Source organism: Gracilinanus agilis, chromosome 5 (genome assembly GCF_016433145.1).
Source record: "Gracilinanus agilis isolate LMUSP501 chromosome 5, AgileGrace, whole genome shotgun sequence".
Classification (NCBI taxonomy): domain Eukaryota; kingdom Metazoa; phylum Chordata; class Mammalia; order Didelphimorphia; family Didelphidae; genus Gracilinanus; species Gracilinanus agilis.
The window spans coordinates 216,494,430-216,519,933 of NC_058134.1; the positions used below are offsets into that span (position 1 = coordinate 216,494,430).

The window sequence follows — 25,504 nt, forward strand, 5'->3', positions numbered from 1 at the left end:
CCTCCCCCATTCCCCCCAGAAGCTCCGGGCTGTGCCAGGTGTGCACAAGGCTGAGGTGCCAGAAAGCCGTGTGCCTGGGGAGGGCCGGGCCGGGCCGGTGCTGACGTGGGGCTCCTGGAATGCAGCGGGGGTGGGGGAACGGCGGGCGCTTCCTGATCAGAACCCCGTGCCAGCAGCCCGCCGGCCCTCCTGGGCTGTGAGGAGCCCAGCACGCCAGCCCCCTCCTGTAGAGTAGGGAGTCATCCCGGCTATGAGCAGCAGCAGGATCGGAATCCGGGTCCTCCAAGCCTAAGCCCTCCCCTCCCAGGACACAGCCTGCAAGGAAGGAGTCCCGGGGGTGCGGAGGGGGTCAGGCCCTAGAAAGGGCAAGCGCCGGGGGCTGTGGCACGGTACATCTGAACCAGTGGGCCAGAGTTAAATTAGCTGGGGAAACTGAGGCTGGGATGGGATCCATGTGCAGCCATTTAAGGCTTCCTCTAGGCCAGGCCCTCCCCAGGACTCTCAGAGGCCTTTTTATGGGATTGCAGGCCGGGGAGGACCCCATCTTATCCTTTTACCGAAGAAGCTGAGGCTTCCTCCTAAGCAGAGCAGAAACTTGAACCCAGACCCAGGACTCCTCTCGGTGCTCTTTCCACTGAGCCCCACAGCCTCCCTCCAGATTGTAGGCCGAAAGCAGGGCCCGTTTCTGCATTGAGTTTGGGGTGCACAGGAGTGACTTCATGGGCCAGTTTTGGAGTTGGGGAAAGGGGATTTGGAGAAATGACTCATCGGGGTCACCCAGCTAGTGAGTGGCTGCAGCAAGGAATTCTGGCCCAGATTGTCTGCCTCCTTGCCCCTGGTGCTGCCTTCTGGGGCTGAGGACAAGTCACAGCTCCTCCTTCTCCTGCCACTACTACCGGCACCGCTACCACCGGCCCAGCACCGCGGTGTCCCCATCGCAGCAGCTGCACCTCCCCAGGCATGCCCTTCCCAAGGTCCCCAGCCCTTCCCGTGGGCCCTTGTACAACCGTCTCCGAGAGCGAGGTGATTTGGGCTCCATGCTAGTTAAGATTCCTTCCTCGGACCCTCTTTGGAGGGCCCGGGAGGTCTTGGAGCGGAGGCCGGAGGAGCGGAGGAGGGCCCTTTACGTTCCGCTCCGGGAAAACCCCAGCGTCCCTTCTAGAATGAGAATGCCGGATCGTGCCCACAAGGCCCGATGGCAGGGCAGTCTGTGCCCCGGAAAAACTCCAGGCCACACCGCGGTATCCGTGAAAAAGAACTTGCTTTATTCAGAAAGTCTACAAAATACAGGAGGCGAGCCACGCTCACTCGAAGTCGGAAAATAAATAACTTCCGGAGCCCGGGGGGGGGGGGGTTTCGGGGTCTTCTGTTACATAGAAGATACAATGTGACTTATTTGCAGATACAAAATACAACGTCCAGCTCGGCCGCGTTGCCACCCGGACCGGGCTCCAGCGAGAGGGGCTGGTCGCTGTGGCGGAGAATAACTTAGTTCTGTGCAATAAATAAAAAAGGGAGTTGGGGCGGGAGAAAGGAGGCGGGCGAGTGTGTCACGGGGGAAGGGGCGGCGAGGCAGGCGGAGGCCGGGTGTGTGATTAGGGCAGGGGCCCGGAAAAGGCTTTCCTCCTTTGGAAGACGAGAACCCCAGAGGCTTGGGCCCCCTCCCCAAAAGTGCTCCCAGGATTCGAAGCGGGGCCTGGGCCAGGCCGGCTCCCCCTCCTGCATCCTCCAGAGTTCATCGAGGTGCTGCTGCAGAACACGCCCTTCTCTCCAGCTCCAAGTGCCCGAAGGGGATGTCGAGCTACCTCTGGGAGACCCCGGGCCTCCGAAATAGGTTTCCAGTCTCTGTTGCAGAGGCCAAGAGAACTGAAAATATGGAGGAGGGGGAGGCTGGGCCACAGCTCCTACCTGTCCCTCCACCCTCCGGCTTCTGGGGGAGGAGTTGAGCCGCTTGCTCCGATCTGTGCTCTCGGGAGAGGGCGGCCCTGGGGTCCCCACTGTACAGGCCGTGGCTTGTTCCCCCTCTCCCTAAAGCAGCTTCCTCGGGCCCATTTTCTAGCCGAGGAAACGGGAGGGGAGCAAGGAAGGGCATGGGCAGCCCAGGACGCTTTCCCTGCACGGCACAGTGACAAAAGATAGTCAGTCAATTCTTGTGGATTTAACTTCTTCGGTCACTTCTGCGTAATGCGGTGGAGGAGCTTGCTTCCCCTTCCCAGGACCTGAGTGCTACACAGTGCCAGGAGCCGGTGCCCAGGGAAGCGGGAGAGCGCAGCCGGGAGGCGGGGCCATTGAGAGGCGGGGACAGTAGGGTGTTAAGGCGAGGCATTAGGAAAGAAATTGAAACCCCTAGAGGACAAGGGGCCAATAACTAGAATAGAGAATGGGAGTCTGTGGGCGGGGCCTGATTAGGGGCGTGGCAAGTGCCAGGCCTCCCTGTCATTGGAGCGGGGATGGGAGCCAGAGGCGGGGCCTGGGCCAGGATCCCCCAACCGAGTAAAGAGGGGCAGGGGGGCAGGGCCCTCGGTCACGAGGAGCAGGCCGCTGGGCTGGCAGCAGCTGCTGAGGCTGAAGACTTGACGATGGTGATGACGCTGGCAGGCGCCACCTTGGCAGCAGGCCCACCGTGTGCCGCCACAGAGCGCGCGAAGCCCTGCAGCGCCTCGTACTTGGAGCGCAGGGCGTCAAGCTCAAGGCGCATGGCGGCATTCTCCCGGGCCAGCTTGTCCACCTCGCGCTCCAACTCCGTCTTCTGCTTCTGCAGCTCCTCCTTCTGGCATACGCGCTTCACCCGGCAGCTGGCAGCGTAGCCACGGTTCTTGAGCGTGCGTCGCCGCTGCTTGAGCCGTGCCACCTCCTCTTTGGACAGGCCTCGCAGGTGGTGGTTCAACTCCCGCACGGACAACGCCATCAGCTCTTCATCAGATAGGTGTGGGCCCGTGTTCTCACCCAGCTCCCGCTTGATCTGCAGGGCACAACGGTGTTGATACTGACTCTGACATTGACACTGACATGGACATTGATACTGAACTGACCACCGAGAACACTGACATTGAAGCCAACGCTGACACGTTGCCATTGACAATGACATGAAACTGACATCACCAGAAACCTGACACTAACATTGACATCAACATCAAAGCTAACACTAGTACCCATGTATCTCCATCCATCCTTCACCGTCTCTTCTTGCCTGGCTCCTCTCCTTCCCCCACTTCTCTCATATCCTTTCTTTCCTCTCCCTGTTCTCTAATCATTCCCCTTCTTTCCTCACTCCTTTCTTCTTCCTGCCCCCCCCTTTTCTCTTCTCTTTTCCTTTGTTCCCTCTTTTGTCTTCCTTTCTCTGCCCTTCCCCCTCTTGTTTCCCTTTTCTCTTACCTCTTCTACCTTCTACATTTTCTCACTTTCTTCCTTCCCTATTCTTCTCCATTCTCCTGCTCTTTTTTTCTTCCTTTGTTTACTTCCACTTTGTCTTTCTCTTCAACTTCCACCGTATCCTTCCTGTTCATCTTCCTTCTGATCCACTTGGTCCTTTCCTTTCCCTCCTCTTCCTCCCTCTGCTTTTCTTCTTCTGCCTTCTCTCCCCTTTCCTCTTGTTAACCCCTTCATCTCTCTCTCTTTCCTTTCCCCTTTCATCATTCTTCCTCACTAACTCCCTCTCTAACTGCTCTTTCCCCCTCTTTCCCTCTCTTCCTATTTCTTCTCTCCTCCTTTCCTTTTTGTCTTCCTCTCCACTCTTCCTCCCCACTCTCTGCTTTTGTCTCCTCCTCCTCTTCCTCCTTAATTCCCTGTTACCTTCTGCTTTCTTTCCACTGTTCCTAACTCTTCTCTTGTTAGGCCCTTTCAACTTCCCTTCTCCTTCTAATCGTCTTTCTTCTTGGAGCCTCAGTTTCCTCTTCTGTAAAATGAGAGGGAGAGTCCAGAACTGGATGATCTCAGAAGGTCCCTTTCTGCTCCAGATCCAAACCTGGCTCCTTTCTCTCCCTTCTACCCATTCTTCAAACCCTTCTTCATCTTCCCTCTTCTTATACTAATCTCAATCATGCTCCTTTCCCCATATTCTTTACTTCTTCTTGTCTTCCTCCTCTTTCCTTCTTCTCCCTCTTCCCTTCCTGCCTCCTTTCTATTTCTAATCCTCTTCCAATTCCCACTTTTTACTTCCTGATACTAGTAAGAGGAGGGATGGAGATGGGAAGGGGCCATGGAAGAGGTGAGACTAGCTGAATCATCTTGGTTCTCTTAAGGCCCAATGCCTCACACATCTTAGGTACCACCGCAGGTTTGTTGGATGGAGCTAAGTCTATCTTCACCTCAAGCCCTCAGCAGGATTCCTCACTCTATTTACCTAGAAAATTCTCCCATTCAAATCAAAAGCATTAGAAAAACCATAGATTTGGAACCAGAAGGGACCTCAGGAGCCATCTAAACCAGCACCCTTATTTTGCAGATGGGGAATTAGAGGCAAATTGAGTGACTTGCCCCGGGTCATACAGGTCAACATGATTTCTCCTCTGAGATCTGTGCATAGCAGGTTAATAACCCCTGGGCTAGAGGACCCCAGCTTCCATTTTAACTCTAAACTCTATGATCTGCCACTTCTGACAACTTGATTGGGGGCCAGGTAGACTCTACTATTTGGGGCCATGGATCTAAGCTGCCAGGAAAATGAATACTAGAGCTTGGAATCTTGTGTTCAGGGAGCTAAGAGAACCTAGGGCCTTGGATCCTGAAAGCTAGGAAAATTCTAGAACTTCGGACTTTGGATCCTGGGAGTGAGAACTCTAGGATTTGGGATCTTGAACCCTGGGAGTGAGGAGAATTCTAGAACTGGGGACCTTGGATCCTTGGAATGAAGAGAACTCCAGAACTGGGGGTCTTGGATCCTGGAAGTGAAGAGAACTCCAGAATTAGGGAACTTGAATCCTGGGAGTGAGGAGAGTTCTAGAACTGAGGACCTTGGATCCTGGGAGCTAGATCTCTATAACTGGGGACCTTGGATCCTGGGAGCTAGGAGAACTCTAGAATTTGGGACCTTGAATCCTGGGAGAGAGGAGAATTCTAGAACTGGGGACCTTGGATCCTGGGAGCTAGAGGATTCTAGAACTGGGGACCTTGGATCCTGGGGATGAGGAGAACTCTAGAACTGGGGACCTTGGATCCTGGGGATGAGGAGAACTCTAGGACTGGGGACCTTGGATCCTGGGAGCTAGGGGATTCTAGAACTGGGGACCTTGGATCCTGGGAGTGAGGAGAACTCTAGAATTTGGGATCTTGAATCCTGGGAGTGAGGAGATTTCTAGAACTGAGGACCTTGGATCCTGGGAGCTAGAACTATAACTGGAGACCTTGGATCCTAGGAGCTAGGAGAACTCTAAAACTGGGGACCTTGGATCTTGGGAGTGAGGAGAACTCTAGAATTTGGGACTTTGAATCATGGGAGTGAGGAGAATTCTAGAACTGGGGGACCTTGGATCTTGGGAGCTAGGGGATTCTAGAACTGGGGATCTTGGATCCTGGAAGTGAAGAGAACTCCAGAATTTGGGACCTTGAATCCTGGGACTGAGGAGAGTTCTAGAACTGGGGACCTTGGATCCTGGGACTGAGGAGAACTCCATAATTTGGGGCCTTGAATCCTGGGAGTGAGGAGAATTCTAGAACTGGGGGACCTTGGATCTTGGGAGCTAGGGGATTCTAGAACTGGGGATCTTGGATCCTGGAAGTGAAGAGAACTCCAGAATTTGGGACCTTGAATCCTGGGACTGAGGAGAGTTCTAGAACTGGGGACCTTGGATCCTGGGACTGAGGAGAACTCCATAATTTGGGGCCTTGAATCCTGGGAGTGAGGAGAATTCTAGAACTGGGGGACCTTGGATCTTGGGAGCTAGGGGATTCTAGAACTGGGGATCTTGGATCTTGGAAGTGAAGAGAACTCCAGAATTTGGGACCTTGAATCCTGGGACTGAGGAGAGTTCTAGAACTGAGGACCTTGGATCCTGGGAGCTAGAACTCTATAACTGGGGGCCTTGGATCCTGGGAGCTAGGAGAACCCTAGAATTTGGGACCTTAGATCCTGGAAGCTAGAAGAACTCTAAAACTGGGGACGTTGGATCCTGGGAGTGAGGAGAACTCCATAATTTGGGGCCTTGAATCCTGGGAGTAAGGAGATTTCTAGAACTGAGGACATTGGATCCTGGGAGCTAGAACTCTATAACTGGGGACCTTGGATCATGGGAGCTAGGAGAACTCTAGAATTTGGGACCTTGGATCCTAAGAGCTAGGAGAACTCTAAAAATGGGGACCTTGAATCCTGGGATTGAGGAGAACTCTAGAATCTGGGACCTTGAATCCTGGAAGTGAGGAGAGTTCTATAACTGAGGACCTTGGATCCTGGGAGCTAGAACTCTATAACTGGGGACCTTGGATCCTGGGAGTGAGGAGAACTCTAAAACTGGGGACCTTGAATCCTGGGAGCTAGAAGAATTCTAGAATTGGGGACCTTGGATCCTGGGAGCTAGAACTCTATAACTGGGGACCTTGGATCCTAGGAGCTAGGAGAACTCTAAAAATGGGGACCTTGAATCCTGGGAGTGAGGAGAACTCTAGAATTTGGGACCTTGAATCCTGGGAGTGAGAATTCTAGAACTGAGGACCTTGGATCCTGGGAGTGAGGAGAGTTCTAGAACTGAGGACCTTGGATCCTGGGAGTGAGGAGAGTTCTAGAACTGGGGACCTCGGTTCCTGGGAGTGAGGAGAACTCCAGAATTTGGGGCCTTGAATCCTGGGAGTGAGGAGAATTCTAGAACTGGGGACCTTGGATCTTGGGAGCTAGGGGATTCTAGAATTAGGGATCTTGGATCCTAGAAGTGAAGAGAACTCCAGAATTTGGGACCTTGAATCCTGGGAGTGAGGAGAATTCTAGAACTGGGGACCCTGGATCCTGGGAGTGAGGAGAACTCCAGAATTTGGGGTCTTGAATCTTGGGAGTTAGGAGAATTCTAGAACTAGGGACCTTGGATCCTGGGAGTGAGGAGAACTCTAGAACTGAGGACCTTGGGTCCTGGGAATGAGGAGAACTCTAGAATTTGGGAACTTGAATCCTTGGAGTGAGGAGAACTCTAGAACTGGGGACCTTGGATCCTAAGGGCTTAGGAGAGTCTAGAACTGAGGACCTTGACTAGATTGGGGACAGAGCAGGGAGTAAGCAAGAGACAAGACATGAAGGGAGGGAATCAAGGGAAGGAAGAGGGAGTGGAGTCTGGGCTCTCACCTTTAGTGCTTTGCTTGATAAGGTGTCTGTAGACATTGCTGGGTCCGGCACCCTCAGGGCTGAAGATCTTGGAGGAAAATAGGAAAAAAAAAAAACATTATTGTCTGAAGCCCCCACTGGGGCTTTTCATATTCAGGTGGTGGTTGAGCAGGAGAGCTGGCTGAATCCTTTGACAGAGTAGGTGGCCCACTAGCCCCAGACTTCCCCCTCCATCTGCCTCCTCTGAAATCCTTCCTCTTGGAGTCATTCGTTGGGCAACACGAGTGAAGTGCCTACTGTGCAGGCCGCAAAGGAAGCTGGGCTTGGCCACACACTCCTGGAGTCCTTGCTGCTGGGAAGGCTGAGCTCAGGGGTTCTGGGCTAAATTCAAGGGTACCAATAGGGTGAACCCCTAGAATGGAGACAGGAAGACTAAGCCTCCAAAAAGGGGAAAAACAAAGTCAGGCTCACTCTTGGAAAGTTGAGAGCCTAGCAAAGCAGTAACACAGCAAGGCAGACAGCCATAGAGAGCATGGAGCTGCCAGAGCTCACAAGTGGGCTCAGGAATGGGGAGCAGCAGAAAGGGCCCTGCAGTTGGTGTTGCCAAGAGCTACCTTGAAATCCTGGCTCTGGGGGGCAGCTGGGTAGCTCAGTGGATTGAGAGCCAGGCCTAGAGATGGGAGGTCCTTGTTCAAATCTGGCCTCAGATACTTCCTAGCTGGGTGACCCTGAGCAAGTGTTATAAACAAAAGTGGTCCAAAGGAGATGTATAGATGTACAATGATGTTGATGTATCTATCTGTACTCTCCTCAGCTGCAGATGATGGAAGAACACCAATTCTGATCACCCTTGACTGCTGCTGTAATTTATCCCTTTCTCTCTAACAGTTGCCCAAGAAGGACCCTCGAGAGGTTAGATAGATGGGTAACCTTTCCAGGTCCAACTTGGGTTGGATCCATTAATATTGGGCTCTTGATTTGCTTTGGATGACGTTTAGGATCTGACTGCATTTGACTCCCTTCCCAAGGGTCGTGATATAAAGACCATTCAGGAAGGTACTTGTTGAACTCTCTTTATCTATACTCAGGGAAAGGATAACAAGGACAAGAATTGGGGATTGGAGACCCTATTGATCTATTATCTATAAACTAGTTGACAATCAGTACTGGAGGCTATTGATCAAATGAAAGCTGGCGATTTGCTCACTCCCACTCCCTCTGACCAGACCTGGCCACAACCAAGCCAGAGAATAGGGAAGCTATTGAGGCAGCTGTATTGATGATCTTATTCTCTCAGCTTTCTCACTACCAGTGTTTGCTGATGCACTAGCTCTCACAGTCTTTCAGGAAATCTTCAGTTATTCCTGCCCTCTTCTTCATAGACCTCCCTGCCACCCTTCAACCACCCACTCAGATTTCCCAGTCCAGAGACTACTGCCCAGAGACCTCCAGAGAGACCTCTTCTAAGAGGTTGTCAGGGGTATTTATACCATGGGGCCAACCGACATTTACCCCAGCTCATGGTACCTGGGAACATTCCAAGTCTTCCAACTGCCATCCCTGTCAGTCAAGGCATCCATCACTTTCCAGATTATGAATATAACACAAGTCACTTGACCCCCATTGCCTAGCCCTTACCACCCCAATACACAGTATTGACTCTAAGACGGAAGGTAAGGGTTTAAAAAAAAAAAAAAGAAAGAAATCCTGGTTCTGCCACTTCCCAGCTGGGAGACCTTGGGCAAGTTCCTTCCCCTCTGAGGCACAGTTTCCCTATGTGGTCAGTGAGGGCTCCAGGCCACTGACTATTGTGAGCAAGCCCATGATTCCTGGGGGAGCTGCTGAGCTCTAGAGTTGGCCCAGGAATATAGCTGGAGATGGATTTGGATAGATGAAGCCAGCCAGATGTGGGTGAGGATGGTAATAGGTCTAAGGGATCCAGGACAGATTCATTAGCATAGAGAACTCCCAGGAGAACACCCCCAACACCAGTATAGATGATCAGTGGCAAGTGAGAGGCCCTCGGAACTCTGAGAGGCTGTGACTTGTCCAAGATCACACAGCCAATACGTGTCAGATGTGGGATGGTTGAACCCAAATCTTCCCAGCTTTGAGGCACTTATCCTCATAAGGATAGGTGGATAGAGTGAGTGCACATCTAGGCAGTTCCTGACCTCTGATTTCACTGTGGTAGGGAGCTCCCAGTACAAAAACTCCTTTCACCAATGCAGATGACCATCTTTTCTAACTTAGTCTTAGAGCACTGAGAAATGACTTGTGCAGGATCATACAGTCAGTATATCAGAGCAGGACTGGAACCCAGGTCTTCCTGATTCTAAGTCCAGGGCTCTAACTACCACACCACAATACACAGATACATACACACTTGGAGTGATTTATCTACCACCTCTCCTTCGATCCTAGCCATAGCTCTCTTGGATTAGTTAAATATTAACCCCGTTTTACAGAGGATTGAATTGAGGCACAGTGAGGGGGGAATCACACAGCTTCTAAATGGCAGGGCTGGGTCCCCAAACCAGGATCACTGATTCCAGAGCCAGGCCTTGGCCTATGAAAGTTTGTGGCCCTAGCCTCTGCCTCAGTGGAGAGATCTGGGGAGCTCAACCACAGCTGGAGGGTATCAGAGGGGTCCCCACCTCACACCCCACACCCACTTCTTTCCCTTGCAGAGGGCTAAGCCATCAAGTGAAGGGCAGGGCTAGGGGATTCCTGATTTCCCACATCTGAGCACCCAGGTGCCACTCAACGGCCAACCAGTGAGGTATATTGGAAGGAGCCTTGGTTTTCTCATCTGTAAATGGGGATAACAATAGCACCAACCTCAGCAGGTTGTTGTGCACTTCCAAAGAGACAATATTTATAAAGAGCTTTGTAAATCTTTTAAGTGTTACAGAAATGCCAGCTACTCTTGCTGTTGTTATTCTTGTGTTGGCCACCACATATTTATTAAGGGCTTGCGCCACATGTTATTCTGAATACATTCTGCATTATTCTTAGCATCCTGTGACCAGCCAGTGCCCTCCCACAGACAGCCAGCCTCACCCATCCCTCCCAGCAGCTGACTTTTTCTTCCCCCATCTAATGAGAAGAAAATTCCCAGGGGTCCCTCTGGCTCTTGGAGTAGTCCTACCTGACACATCTAGCTGGCTTTTTGTCCTCCCAGATTTCACTTTGTAGGATTTTGAGCACTGATTAAGTATTGACTGTATTCCCAGGCACAGAGCTGGCCCACAGGAGGTACAAAACCAGCAGACAAGCCCTGCCCGATTCCCTGCCCGGTGATTTAGATGAGGATGGCGTTAATGCCAGGACCACAGGTTTCTATCTGTGAGGGACCTGTGAGTCCCTAACCACACAGATAGCCAACACAAAGTGTACCCAGTAAATATGATCGTCACAGGGCAGGAAGAGGGAACTGAGGGGATTCGGAAAGGCTAACCAGGCCCGACCCTTCTCCACCTGCAGCAGAGAGCAAAGGCAAGAGTCCCAGCCCTCATCCTTGTTACCCTGCCCAAGAACTCAGGGTCATGTTCTTTCTTCCCTTGGGAAGGAGGTTGGAGAAGAGCTCTCACCGCCTAGCTTGGGATTGCAAGCACAAACCTGGCCCATTGTGGGTCTCAAGCCTCCTCTCTCTCTATTCTATAAAGCTTTTTCAACTTTGCCATGTGCAAGTTTTTACACACACCCCCTCACCCTACTCCCTGTCTCCAGGGTCATGGCGTGTTCCGCCCCATCAGGGTGACTTCGGCAGAAGTGGGGAGATTCCCCCCTGGGTTCTCAGAAGCTGCCCCAGGAACAGTGGCCCTAGTGAGGGGTGAAAGGAGATGGAGCCATAGAAGGAAGCAAGGCCATTCCTGGTGGGAGGAGAATAGGGCTCAGAGGAAGCCAGAGGGGGAAGTTGGTATTCTAGGAAGTCCCCTAGGAAAGCACAGCTTCTCCTCCCACTTCTCTCCCATCCTGGGAGCCCATCAGAGCCCATGGAGGGCAGGAATGTCCCTCAGCCCCAGCCCCCTCATGAGCACATCTTTCCACTGCTCCCAGGTTCTCTGATTGAGAGGCAGAACAACCCTGGGACAGCCCTGGCCCAAGAGGAAGAGACCTGAGGCAGCTCCAGGAAGACGGGCTGCATCCAAGGAGGCCCACAGGCTTCTCTGTTGGTGAGGGGACTCAGAGGTTATCCAAACTAGGGGTGCGCAGCTGGGGGCATTGTCAAAAGGGCATGGGGACAATTTGTAAGTATATTATCTCATTGGTATTGAAGGGAAACCCCAAAACATAGTGGGCAGAAAACAGGCTTCCAAGCACCAAAGACCTTCATTCAAATTCTGCTTGATGTGACCGCTTGGTATTGCTGACAGCATTTTAGACTTAATTTTAAAGAAAGAGCAGACCTGATCTTGATAGAGGGAGACCCTCAGGGAAGCACCCATGAAATCCTAGGGCCAGTGCCTGTCCCCTCCCTGTATCCTAGTGACATAGCCTGGGCCTTCCACAGGTCTCTCTCCACTGTAGTCCATCCACCACTAAGCTTTTAGAGTGACCTTCCTTAAACTCAATTGACCATGTCATCCTCTACTCAAGAAACTGCTGGGGCTCCCAGGTACCTCCAGGAGCAAATACAAAATCCTCTGCTGGGGAATGGGGTTGGGGGAGGGGGGGCAGCTGGGTGGCTCAGTGGATTGAGAGCCAGACCTAGAGATGGGAGGTCCTGGGTTCAAATCTGGCCTCAGACATTTCCCAGCTGTGTGACCCTGGGCAAGTCACTTAACCCCCATTGCCTAGCCCTTACCTCTCTTCTGCCTTGGAGCCAATACACAGTAAGGGTTTTATTAAAAATAAAAATCCTCTGCCAGGGGTTCAAAGCCTTTCATAGCCTCGCCCCCTCCTACCTTTCCAGGCTTCTTACCTCTTACTCCCCACCATGTGCTTTATTTTTAACCCTTTCTTTCTATCTTAGTAACAACTCCAAGACAGAAAAGCAAGGGCTAGGTGAATGGGTTAAATGACTAGGAATTGTCTGAGGTCTGATTTGAACCCAGGTCCTTCTGACTCCAGGCCTGAATCTCTAACTATTGAGCCACCTAGCTCCCTTTTTTTACAACTCTTATTTTCTGTCTGTCCTAGTAACAACTCGAAGATAGAAGACCAAGGGCTAGGGCTACCTCACTCACTCTTCAGTCAAATGGCTGCTCTCTCCATAACACCCTCCAACTCTTGGCTCTGGACAGTTTCTCTGGCTGTCCCCCATACCTGGAATCCTCTCCCTCCTCATCTCTGCCTCCTGGCTTCCCACAAGTCCCAACCCAAATCCCACCTCCTACAGGAACTGCCCAACACTGCATGCCCCAGACACACTGGAAGCCTTTGGAAATCAGCAAATGCTACAAAGCAGGCCTTGCTTCACTGTTTTGTTGGCTCTTTGGGGAGAGGAGGTGACATGAATATATCTGAGAAGGAAAACAATCACTAGCCATACTTTTAAAAAAGCTAATAACCAGGGGCAGCTGGGTAGCTCAGTGGATTGAGAGCCAGGCCTAGAGACGGGAGGTCCTGGATTCAAATCTGGCCTCAGATACTTCCCAGCTGTGTGACCCTGGGCAAGTCACTTGACCCCCATTGCCTACCCTTACCACTCTTCCACCTAGGAGTCAATGCACAGAAGTTAAGGGTTTAAAATAAAAAATTTTAAAAAAATTTAAAAAAAAGCTAATAACTCTCACTTCCATCTTGGAGTCAATACTGTGGATTGGTTCCAAGGCAGAAGAATAGTAAGGGCTAGGCAATGTGACTTGCCCATGGTCACATAGCTAGGAAGTGTCTAAAGTCATATTTGAACCCAGGACCTCCCATCTCCAGGGCTGGCTCTCAATCCACTGAGCTACCTTGCTGCCTCCATCTTTACTGAACTTCAAAACTTCACCATGCTGACCTCCCTATGAGATGGAGCCTATCGTGTGTGCTCCTCCCAGGCTAGGCTTGAGGGGCCGATGGGGAGGACAGAAGCTTAAGACACTCCATTTTCGCTGAGAAGCTCAAGAGGCCGTAGAGGCAGAATGACCACAGCCCCGGGTGCTGACCTCCATCCTGCTGACTCACCACACAGGGCCATCTCAGGAGACTTGGACTTGTTAGAATCTCCGTTCCTTGGGAGAGCAGAGGGGGGAGATGATGACAAATGGGGTAAGGGGGAAATGTGTAAGACAAAACCACCACCTTCCTGCCTCGCCTGGCTGGCCCAGAGCCATGAAAGGAGGCTTGAATGAACCCCAGAGCCAGAGGGAAGGCCCTTGGTGAGGGGGAGGAGGCAAGGCCAGGGCTGGAGCCCAGTGTAGACAAGATGCTGCCTCATGGTGATTCAGCACCTTCCAGCCAGGTCATCATCCCTGCTCCCTGCTCCGCACCCATAGGATCCTGGGAGGGAGAGCTGGCTAGGGACCAAGGGTGACTGAGCCACAAAATAGTAAGCAATAGTCCCAGGCATCCTCTGCTAAGGAGGAAGTCCAATGGGAAGACAGAAGAAGATTAGCAAGGATAGGGAGAAGGCTTCCCACACTTCGCAGCTTGGCCTAGTTCAAAGGTCCCTTTGGATGTAGAGACTAGGGAGCTGGGTTCAAATCCTGACCTTCTATTATACCTTTGTGGCCTTGTTCAAGTGCCTTTGCTTCTGTGAGCCTCAGTTTCTTCATCTGGAAAATGAAAGAATTGGATAAGATGCTCTCAGTCTCTTACAGCTATAAATCTATAATCTCACTACCTGGGGCTTCACTTGAGTCTTAGAGGCTGGATTGGCTTGGGAAAGGTAGGGAGGAAGTGGGATGGCCTTCCAACTAGTCTGAGCAGAGGTCAAGGCTAGGGGACATCCCCCTTCCAATCCCTTCTCCTCACCAATATCTCCAACCTGGGTCTCTCCCCTCCTCCCAAGCAGTCCTTCAGAATGTCTGCTCCTTCTCTGCTCAAGAGTCCTCAGGGGCTCCCCACTGCCCAAAGGATAACACAGAAACTTCTCAGCCCAGGATTCCAGGTCTTCTCCAGTCCAACCCAATCTGCCATTGTAGCCAGCTGTCCCCTCTGGGAACCCTATGTTCCAACCAGACAGGTCAGCCAGACATTCCCTAATCTCACCCTGCCATTTCTTTCCACAATGCATTTGTCCACAAGGTCCCCTGGGCCCCTTCTACCTCCCCTACCTTTCCTTCAGGTGCCTCCTCCCACATGTAGGCTTCCCTGGTTCCTGACACTAGAGCATTTATGGGGAAGCTAAGGGGCATAGTGAATAGAAAGCCAGGTCTGGAGTCAGGAGGCCCTGGGTACAAATCTGGCCCTAGACACTTCCTCTCTGTGTGACCCTGGACAAGTCACTTTACTTCAGTTGCTTTGCCTTTGCCCTTCTCTCACAGTAGTTTCTAAGCCAAAAAATAAGGATTTGTTTTTTAATGCCTTCTAGGTGCTGGGGGCCCAAAGGCAAAACTCCAACCAAAACTGATAAACTGTTCCCACCTTCCCGCTGTCTTCTAAGCAGCCTGGCACACCGTTCTAGCCCGGGTTGTAGTCATTGCTGAAAAGGCCTGGTTTAGCTTTCTATCTCCCAGTGTCTGGCCCTAGAAAGGAGCAATAAACATCTGTGGGCTTAAGCTGGAGGTAGCTGGACTTTGCAGGAAAGGCCTTCGAGGGGATCACCTTTCCTTGGAGAATGGCTGCAGAAGCATCTAGATCAGCTGCCCAAAGACAAGGCAGGGAAAGTGACTGCTCCAAGGTCATTCATTTAGGAAATTTGGATAGGAGTGAGTCAACCAGAAGCCATTGAGATGTGCTTCCTGGGAAGGGGAGGAGGCAATTTCAGACATTTAGCTTCATGGGCTGAATACTTAGAAGGTCATCGAGCTGTGGTGGGGAGAGAGACAGGAGGTCCTCTAACCCAGCCCTCCCCATCCTTTATTTGTAACTTGCCCAGGATCTGAACCCAGGGCCTCTGACTCCAAGCTCCAACACCACACAGCCCACTGAGCCCAGTTCTGCCCCTGGCTCCTTTCCCATCTCCTCTCCCTTGTTCTGGCAGTGACTTCCTCGGCCAAATCCCAGATCCTAGCTGAGGCTCGGCTCTCGGCCCAGGAATGTTCAGGCTCAGCTGAGTCAGAAGAGCCCAGTAGGAAAGCCACAAGGATGAGGGAGTCCCAGCCTCCTCCTCTGGCTCCTGCTGGCTGTCCTTCTCCTCCTCCTCCTCTTTACTGGAGTCACACCCTGGCCCTTACACATCTTTGGCAATCCACAAATGCTTGTGGAATGACCGAAAGAGTGAGCAGGTGCACGGATCACACCTCTGAACATTTTATATATCTAATCACATTTTATCCTTACGGTAATCCTGGGAAGGAGGTGCTATTATTATCCCCATTTTACAGATGGAGCAGACAGCACTGAAATGATTTACCCAGGGTCATACAACTAATTAACGGACAAGGCAGGACGTGACATCAGGTCTTCCCAGCACACAGAGGCATCCTTTCCCTTAACTACCTCCCCACCCCCATCTTCACTGGCTCAGGTTTGGGTATAATCAAATTTGTTTAAAGTGGGAAGGGATGGGGGAGCCATCAGAGTAGGCCTCAAATGCTTGTTGAATGAATAAATGTCTCTGTCCACCCCATTGGAGTCCCTGGAGTCATGATATTTTTTTAGAGATACAAACTCCTTGGGTTAGCATTCAAAGACCTTCACAGTCTGGCTCTGGCCCATCTTTTCTGGTCTTTTGCCAACTTCCCCTTCACGGACTCTCAGCCAAACTGACGAGCCCGTCTCCCTCTGTCTGTGATATTCCTTGGCTTCTCTGGGCCTTTGCACAGACTAGCCCGCCATTGCCCCCTCCCCGGCCTGAAACATCCTCATTCCTTACTTCCGGCCCTCATAAACCTTAGCCCCTGCCAAGCCTTGCTTCTAGTGCAGAGAGGTCATAATCATTAGTGATCTCCTCTCCATTACCTCGCATGTATTTGGTATTTACTTCTCTGCTCCACAATGTTCCCTCTGCCCCCCTTTAGGTGGAATGCAAGCCTCCTGAGGTCAGGGACACCTTTAATACACATCTGTTGGGGAGGGGGGGAATTTGAGGCACCAAACTCTTTTTAAAATGCTAGAAACTGTTTTTATATGTAATTGGGGAAACCGAAATTAAATTTTAAAAAGATATATATATATATGTTCAGTTGAAAACTGTGCTAAGGACTGGGGATTCAAAGACAGGCAAGACCAGTCCCCTATTCAAGCAGCTCACATTCTTTTTGAAAAATTAAATTTCTAATTAAATTTTTTTTAGCAAACAAAAATCTATTTTTTAATCTCCCCACCCCCCAGCCATTGAAAAGGCACCCCATATTCTAATAGGGGATACAACCTGTAAATAACTAAGTACATTCGAGATCATAGATTAGATAGAAGATGTTCTGGAGAGGAGGGCGTGGCACTAGAAGCTGGAGGCAGGGTGGCTGCGAAAGGTTTCCTGAAGGAATTTGACCCGAGTCTTGAAGGAAGCCAGGGATTCTAGGAGGCAGAAGTGAGGAGGGCATTCCGGGCATGGAGGAGAGCCAGCTGGACAGACCACTGGACTTAGAGTGATTCAGGAAGACCCGAGTTCACTTACTAGCTGTGTGGTACTGGGCAAGTCATTTCACCTCTGTTTCCTCTTCTGTAAAATAGGGATAAAAAGAGCTTTTCTCTCATAAGGTGGTTGTGAGAATCAAATAAGTGGACATATATAAAGGACCTACATAAGTGCTACCTATTGTTATTAGGTCACATGTTATCATGGAAGAAAATTGTAAGACTGGAAGAGTAGGACAGAGCTGAGCTGTGAAGGGCTTTAAGTGCTTAATGGGGAAATTTATATCTGATCCTGGGAAAAATGGAGCCAGTGGGGCTCATTGAAAGCAGATGCATATGTGGGGTGAGGGCTGGAGGGTAATGTGACTTGTGCTTTAGGAAAATCACTTTGGTGGCAGAATGGAGGATGGACTGGAGCAGGGAGAGAGCCAGGGCAGGAAGACCCACCTGCAGCTATTGCAATAGTCCAGGCAAAAGGTGACGAGGGTCTTTACCAGAGATGGGGCAGTATCAGAGGAAAGAAGAAGGCACATTACAGAGGAGAAATGGATAAGAGATGCTGCTACAGGGGTGACATGAACAAGAGATGCTGCTTATTATTATTCCTATTGACTCCCAGAGGAGCATAGGGTCGCAACCATCTCACGCCAAGGGAAGAGATGCTGCTACAGGGGTGAAATGGACAAGAGATGCTGCTACAGGGGTGAAATGGACAAGAGATGCTGCTAGGGGAGTGACATGGACAAGAGATGCTGCTACAGGGGTGACATGGACAAGAGATGCTGCTACAGGGGTGACATGGACAAGAGATGCTGCTACAGGGGTGAAAACAACAGGCCTGGCATCATCTATATAGGAAGTGAGAGTGAGGAATAAAGGACAACTCTAGGGTTGAGAGCCTGGGGGATGAGAGGATGGGGATGCCCTAGATTATAATACAGAAAATAGGAGAGGGGAGGGTCTAGGAGGGAAGATAATGAGTTCCTTTGTACATACTGAGTTTAAGCTGTCTACTGGACACATCTAGTTCATCAAATTAAATGGAATTTTATGTTGAGTTTCATATTTTTCTGTTAATATTTTGCTTTGTCTGTTACTAAAAGAAGTTTATCCCCTCTGAACATACATTGAATAAAAATGGAGGTGAGGGGAAGGGAGTTAGCCTGAATTTCAAATTTTGCTGTGGATAATCCATAGGGTATGATTGGATACTACTGGTTAAATTCCTAAAATCTCAGGCCTTGAAGAGACCCTTAGAGCATAGAACAGTCTGATCTAGGAGGGTCTTAGAACAGGAGATGTCAGAGCTGGGAGGGGCCTAAACAGGGAATGTTCCTTGGGGGCAAGGGCTGTCGTTTTCAACTTTGTATCCAGGCCATCTGGCCCAATGCCTGGTACATAGTAGGTGTTTAATAAATGCATGTTAAATTGAACAGAATTGCATATTAGAGATGGGAAAGACTAGAATATAGAATGTCAGAGCTGGAGGATACTTAAAAGATGACATGAACAAATAGTATTTGAATTATCAACCAAATTTGGTCCTTGCTTCATAGGGCCAGCCTCAGTGAGGTTCAAAGGAAATCATACTATGCAATACTTTGTAAACGAAAAGGTGTTTCTAGGATCATAGGGTCCTTAGTGATCTAAGAGACCTGAGATACTTGAATTCATCCCCTTATTTTAAAGAGGAGAAGTGGAGGCTTAGAGGAAAAAGGGACTTGTCCAAGGTTTCACACATGAACACAAGAGTCCATGTGCCAGGGCTACCTTCTGCCTCTCAGGCCAGGCCACTGCCACTGGCTTCCTCTTGGCTCCTGGTCCCTTATAAGGCCAGCACAGTTGACTCAAATGATTTGGGGGGCCCTGATACTCTCTCTGGGGGTCGTTCCTGAGTGGGTTTTCTTGGGGAAATCGACCCAGTCAGGGTCTGTTCAGTACATGGCCTGAGTGTGTCTGCCATCACTGATACTATAAAAATCCCTCCTGGGTCCCCTGTAGGAATCCTGCCGCAGACTGCCCCACCCCATGCTGGCAGGCTGCTCTGTCTCTGCTTTCAGTCGGTTTCACCCATCCTGTGAGCACAGAGAGAAAAAATTTGTTTTCCTCTACCTCCAGAGCCAACATGATCAGCCAGACTCCCAGAGAGAGAAGCAGCAGGGGCGGCCAAGAGAGCAGTGGATTTGGCATCTGAGGACATGGGTTCAAACCTCAGCTCTATCACTTATTGCTGTGCCAATTTAGTTTCTATCTCTGAGCCTTAGTTCCTTCCCTGAAAAATTAGGGGATTGGACTTGATGACCTCTAAGGTCCTTCCCAACTTGGCAGTTCCCATGATTCTGAGGCACAAGGTGACAGATCCCAGCTTATAAATGGAGAAGAAAATGTGGGCATCAGTCACGGAGGCAGATGTGATCTCAGCCCTGCCAAGAGCCTGAGGCTGTGAAAAGGAAGTTATGTTCCTAAAGGGGACCAGTGTGTGGAGGCAGGGACCTTTGGTTCCTCACTGGGGCTGGGGCTGTGTTCATCCAGGCAGCAGGCAAGGTGGCCTGTTAAGGGCTGGCTGCCCAGTTTCCTTTCTTTCCCCTTTAACCTTGAAAAATGATATTCCCTTTGGTCATCTGGCCAAAGACACAAACCCTTCATCCTGCGCACTGGCTTTCTGGTTCAGTCTGGGGGATATTCCGTGTCCTACCTTGAGTGTGAGCAGCATGCTCTGCTGCCTAAGCCCACAGAGACCCGGAATTCAGGGCCCTCTGAATCTAGCTCTCAGAGCCAGAAGGAACCTCCATGGCCCTCGAGCCTGACTGCCTCTTCTCCATTAGGGGCAAACGATCACCTAGTGGCCACTTGGAAATTTTCCATGATTTCTAGCTTTCCGACCTTTAATAATCTCATCAATTCCCTCCAATGAGGTAAATTTCACCTCATCTATAGTGACTTGAAACTCATCATATTCCTACATAATCCAATCTGGTGGGCATCAGTTACTGCTTAGGTACAAGGCATTGTGCCAAGTCCTGGGGCTACAAGAGGTAAAATGCAGTTCCTGCCCTCAAGGAGTTCAAAATCTAAAAAGAGGCAACAAACAGCTATAAACCAGATAAATGGGAAATACTGAATACTGCACTAGGTTGCAGAGAATTTTGTATTTGATCTTGGAGGTGATGGAGAGCCACTAGAGAAACTTGCCTGGGCAAGTCACTTCAACTCCTTGGACCTCAGGCTCCTCATCTGTAAAATGTGGGGTTAGACCCAATGGCCTCTGAAGTCCCCTAGAGCTTTTGATCTGCGATCCTTGGACAAGACCCTTGACCTCTTCAGCCTTATATGTAGAGTGAGAGGTTACATAACTTCTAACATCCTTTCCATCATGCTTCTTTGGGCTTCAGTTTTGTTTGGGAGGGGCAGTATTCAATGACCTTCAAGGTTCCTTCCAAAACTATTGAGAACAGGAAAGTGGGGCTAGGAAGGGGCCAAGATCATCAAAAGCTTTCTTTAGGAGGCAAGCTATGAGCCTTCAATGGAGCACCCAGCCTAGGCACCAAGGAGCCCTCCATTCCATCTTTGAGGGGGGGGGGACTCTCCCCTTGCATGGAGCCCAAGTCTAGCTCCTCAAAACTTCCCCTCCTCACTGTGTTCTCCGCTGTTTAAAGACCTGTGAGAGATAGGCATGCCTCTCTCCCTCCCTTCCAACCTAAGGCTGTGGTCACACTGGCCACATCCTAAACTGGTCCAGCCTGGATATCCCCTAGTCACTGAACGTTAGAGCTAGACGGAACCTTGAAGACTGTGGCCAGCCCCAGATGTTCCTGGCCAGCCACACACAGTTTTACAAATAACCTGGGTCTCCAGACTCCCGGCCCAGAGTTCTCTTTACCACATTCCAAATGAAATCACGGATAAGAAAAGGCTGTAAGGGGGCAGCTGGGTGACTCAGTGGATAGAGAGCCAGGCGGGGGTCCTGTCTTCAAAACTGGCCTCAGACACTTCTTAGCTATGTGATCCTGAGCAAGTCACTTAATGCCCATTGCCTAGCCCTTACCGCCCTTCTGCCTTGGAACAATATTGATTCTAAGATGGAAAGTAAGGGTTTAAAAAAGGAAAAGGAAGGGCTGTATAAAGGCCTGACTGGGGTAGGTGAGCAGAGGGAAGTATGCTTCAGGACCCTACGGGGTGAATTTAGGGGAGGACACGGGCAAAAGCTGCCAAGGACGGCAACCACAGATCCTGGCTGTTCTCTGACTCCCTGAAGGAGACTTCTGAATCACTGAGATCACTCATCCACTAGGATATTTTGAGCATTATCAATCAATTGTGAGATATAAAGGCCCAGGGCTTGGAATGAAAACCTAAGCTACCAAGCCTGGGCTAAGTAAGCTACTGACTCCTTGGGCAAAGCACCGGCTCCCTCTGGCTCTCATTTTCCTAATCTATAAAATAAGGGGACTAGACTTTGGCCTCTCTTAGCCCTCTAGCTCTGGCTTTCTCTGTTCTAAGAGTCCTCCCAGCTCTGGCATTCCCTATTCTAAGGCTCCTCCCAACCTTGTGACATTCCCTGTTCTAAGGGTCCTCTTAGCCCTTTCATTCTGGATTCTGCAAGGCATTTGCTGAGCACCTATCACAGGTACAAGGCTGTTTATGGAATCGATTTGCCTAAGCCAAAGTCCAGGTAGCAGCTCACAGGCTCTTCCAGAATGTTCTGCATCTCTCTGGTTGCACTGGGAGGGAGAGCAGTGATTTCACTGGTTTAGGGAACTAACTCCCAGGTGAAGCCAGTCTTTACCAAGGCAGGCCAACACCTGTGCCACTCATGGCCTTGGAGAGATGCCTCGCACCCTGAGAGGTCATGTCTCACCCCCTCGTGGCCTCACAGCCAAGAGACCTCATCTTCGGGGCAGAAAGGGGGCCCAGAACCTCTCAACTCTCCATTCCCTGCCCTTGATGACATGGCATAGGGCATCCCGTCCAAGTCCCTGCTCATGGCTCTTCTCTGCACTGTCCTGGGCAAGGGTCTCCTGGAAGACCTTTCAGAAGAGCTCACTCCCACCCGGAGGTGGCCCGGGCCACTGCTGGGCAGTTCCAACCGCCAGAAAGGTCTTCCTTAGCCTGGAGCTAAAGTCAGCCTGCCCCCTTGTTCCCTTCTGCCCAATGGCCCTGCCACTGTCTCTGGCATCTCCAAGACCCCTCCACAATGGCATGCCTGCCATTCAAAGGACATGACTGTGTCTCCCAAAGATTACCAGACCCCAGTTCAAATCCTGATTCTACCACTTACTTGGGACCAATCCCAACCTCTCAGCTGTGAGTTCTGACTTTTAAGGTTCCAGAGCTTTAATCCAGGACGCCATTCTTTCCAGTAAATATAGGGATCACCTGATTAGGCCAGGCTGTGCCCTCCCCAGGTAGAGAGGAGAGGGCAGCCAGTCAGGCTTAGGACAATAGCCAATCCACAATGCAGAGGAGGGGGAGTGGGGGAAACTTTGACCTTCAGACCACAGGTAGGGGCCTCGATGACCCCAGGGAGGGCTCTCCAGATCACTGGACAGAAACAGGTGCATCCAGGTCCCTTTAACTCTTTGCTGGCCAAAGGGGCCCACAGCATCTCCCCTTCCCTGCCTTCTCACATACACACTAACCCTTGCACTACCGATCTGGCTCCCCACCCCCTTCCATGGAATTGGACACCCCAGGGTTACCGGTGTGGATGGGCAGGGACTCTGGGTGTCCAGGTGGGCCTCTACCTTTGAACTGCGGGCTCTGGGAGGGCCCAGCTCTAGGGCTTTCCATCCTCCATCTCCGGTCCGCAAGGCCCCTCTTTCTCAGTGCCAGGCCCCAACAGCAGTAACACCTGCAAGTGGGAGGAAAGCCTGGGCCCCAGGAGGCCTGGTTGGGGCAGGCGTTGTTGCTATGTGACCCGTGGAGTCACTGACTTCCTCTCTGGAAAGTAAGGGCGTAGGAATACCAGCTCTGCAACTAGCTCCCCACGTGAGCCTGGGCAGGTCCCCTTTTCTGAGGACAGCCTTGCTCAAAGTCATCTCCAGGGAGAGGTGGGCTAGGTAATATCCGGGGAGGTATGTTCCTCCCTGCCCCAGCGGCTCAGCACCCTTCTGACTTTTGTGGCCAAGTTAAGGGGAGTAAGGGGGGCTGACCTACACCCTCTCCCTAAAGCTCGGGGTGGGGGGCTTAAAAGAGAGATAGGGTCCAATGGGCCCTGCCACACACCCCCCAACCCTCACCCCAGTCCTTCCTGGGTGCAGCTCTGGGCAGATAGATCGCCTGTGGCCGAGGCGGTCCACGAATACATAGGCCTTGAATTTGAATGGGAATCCTGGCTCTGCAGTCTAATGAGCTGTGTGACCTTGGGGAAGCCCCTTGGCCTCTCTGATCTTTAAGCTCCCCTTCCTGTCTAGCTCTGCATCCAGGGGCACAAACATCCCACAGGAACCCCGCAGGGGAAGGAGAGCAGGGAAACACCAAGGTCAAGGACTGGGGAAAGGGAAGGAGGAGGGAAGTAGGAGACCCGGGCCGCAGCCTGGGCTCGGGACAGACGGGACGCGCCCCCGGGCGCCTGGGGCCGGCCCACTCACTTCCTCCTCCTCTCGGCTGAGCTAATCCGTGTTTGCGCGCGCGCGTACTCTCTTATACACACAAACACACACACACACACACACACACACACACACACAGGCACAACAAACGGAATGTACACACTGAGTCACGCACGCACGCACACCCGCCCCACCGGCGCCCAGTGCGGCTCCCCAGGCCTCCCACCCGCCCAGCTCGTGGCCCCGACGGGACGGCTCTTTGGGGCTGGGGAGGGGGCATGCTTCCCTTCTTTCCCGACTCCCGAGTTGGCCCTCCCGGCCCCCCAGTCAGAAGCGTCGGGCTGCACGTCCTTTACCCCAGCTCTCCAGCCTTTTAGCTCTGGCAAAGGGGCAAGACAGACCGAGGGACAAACTCTCCTTCCAGTTTCCCCACCGACCTCAGGGAGGCCCCTTCTGGCTCCGACTCGGATGGGGTGGGCGGCGGGGTGGGTGGGGGAGAAAGACATTCGGCATTCCATCCCTCCAGCGGGAGGGGGGCAGGCACCTCTACTTTCAGTTCTCCCAACTTCGGAGAAGTCCCTTTAGTCCCAGGGTGGGGAAGACAGACACCCTCCGCTCAGCCCCCTCCCCGCTTCTGTACCTCTACCGGGGTTGTGAGGAGAGGATACGCCTCCCCCTCCAAGTGCCTCCCAAAGCTCTCGGCCCAGCCGAGCCCCTTCTCTCCGGAAAGCGGACAAGCAGTAGGACAAATGTGATTCTCCGCCCCCCCCCCCCCCCCGCTCACTACGCCCACTCTCGGGGGCTAGCGTAGGGCTGACAGACCGACGGAGAGACGATTGCTGCCCCCCTCACACACACCCGATCTCCCCAGCGTCCCCCTCCCAAGCTTCCAGTAAGCCAAGGTCGGCGAGGGGCAAATAGCGTAGGGGACGTAGCAAAAGGGGTCCACTGAGGGCGGGGTGGAAGGCAAAGGCCGGCCCATGCCCCCCAACCCTTGAAGGTCCCCGAGGAAGCGGCCGCGTCCCTGCGTCCTCACCCTGGCTCTCCTGCGTTGTCCGGGAGTCTCTCCTTCCTTCCCCTTGTCCCTTCTCCTCCTCTTCCTCTCCGCTTTTTCTCCTCCTCCGCCACCCCAGGGTGGTGGGTACCTCCCGGCCTCCAGCCGCCGCCTCCCGGGGCCGTGCTCCGGGCTCCGACTGGGGCTCGGGCAGCCGAGAGTGGAGGCTGCCTGCTGGCGGGGAGGCGCGCGCGACAGCGGCGAACGCAGCAGCAATCTGCTGAGTTGTAATGTGAGTTTCCTGGAATTACTCACTCACAGGATTCCTTTCATTCATAAAAACACAGTCATGCGCTGATGTCACCCCTCGCCGCCTCCTTCCAGCCCCGCTCCTCCCAAAGGGAGGGAAGGGGCGGGGCTACCCGGGAGCCCCGCCTCTTTCTGGCCCTGCCTTGCGTGGGAGGGGGAAAGAGCGGGCATCTAGGTGAGGGGCACCGCGGGGCTGCAGGGAAGGGGCTGGGGCGAGGCAATGAAGGCCCAGCTTAAAGGGACCCGGCGGGAGAGGGCGTGCACCCCTACCGGGACTCACAGCCAAAAGGGGGCTTAGAGACCTAGACCAAACCCGCTAATTTTATCGGTGAGCGTATTGGATTTAGAACCAAAAGGGACCTTGGAGGTCATCTGATGCAGCCCCCTTATCTCTGAAGATATGGAAACTGAGACCTAGATTTATTTTAAATCCCTTACCTTCCTTGACACCATGCATCTGTTCCTAGGCAGAAGAGGGCTGGGGGCTAGGCAAATGGAGGTAAATGACTTGCCCAGGGTCACACAGCCAGGACATGTCTGTGGCCACATTTGAACTTAGGACTTCTCTCTAGGTCTGGCTCTCTATCCCCTGAACCACCTAAACCACCTGGCTGTCCCTTTTATTTTAGTTCTGAGTTTAACAAACATTAAATACCATATACAAAGGAGAACAGAAAAAGGGATTGCATGACAATCTTACTTTTTCCTCAAGCCTCCAACAGATTCAACATGTTCTCTTCCTTCCTTCCTTCCTTCCTTCCTTCCTTCCTTCCTTCCTTCCTTCCTTCCTTC

At 51.9% G+C, this 25,504-nt stretch overlaps 1 protein-coding gene across 1 annotated transcript; it reads right to left on the reverse strand.

The window, feature by feature from the left end:
• Positions 1-1,250: 1,250 nt before the first annotated feature.
• On the reverse strand, positions 1,251-24,576 carry MAFF (MAF bZIP transcription factor F). The gene is made up of 3 exons (XM_044677241.1): positions 24,446-24,576; positions 7,265-7,331; positions 1,251-2,962 (listed from the first exon to the last, which is right to left on the reverse strand). The coding sequence occupies exons 2-3, from the start codon at positions 7,298-7,300 to the stop codon at positions 2,525-2,527; spliced, it is 474 nt and encodes a 157-aa protein (XP_044533176.1). The 5' UTR covers positions 7,301-7,331; positions 24,446-24,576; the 3' UTR covers positions 1,251-2,524.
• Positions 24,577-25,504: the final 928 nt, after the last annotated feature.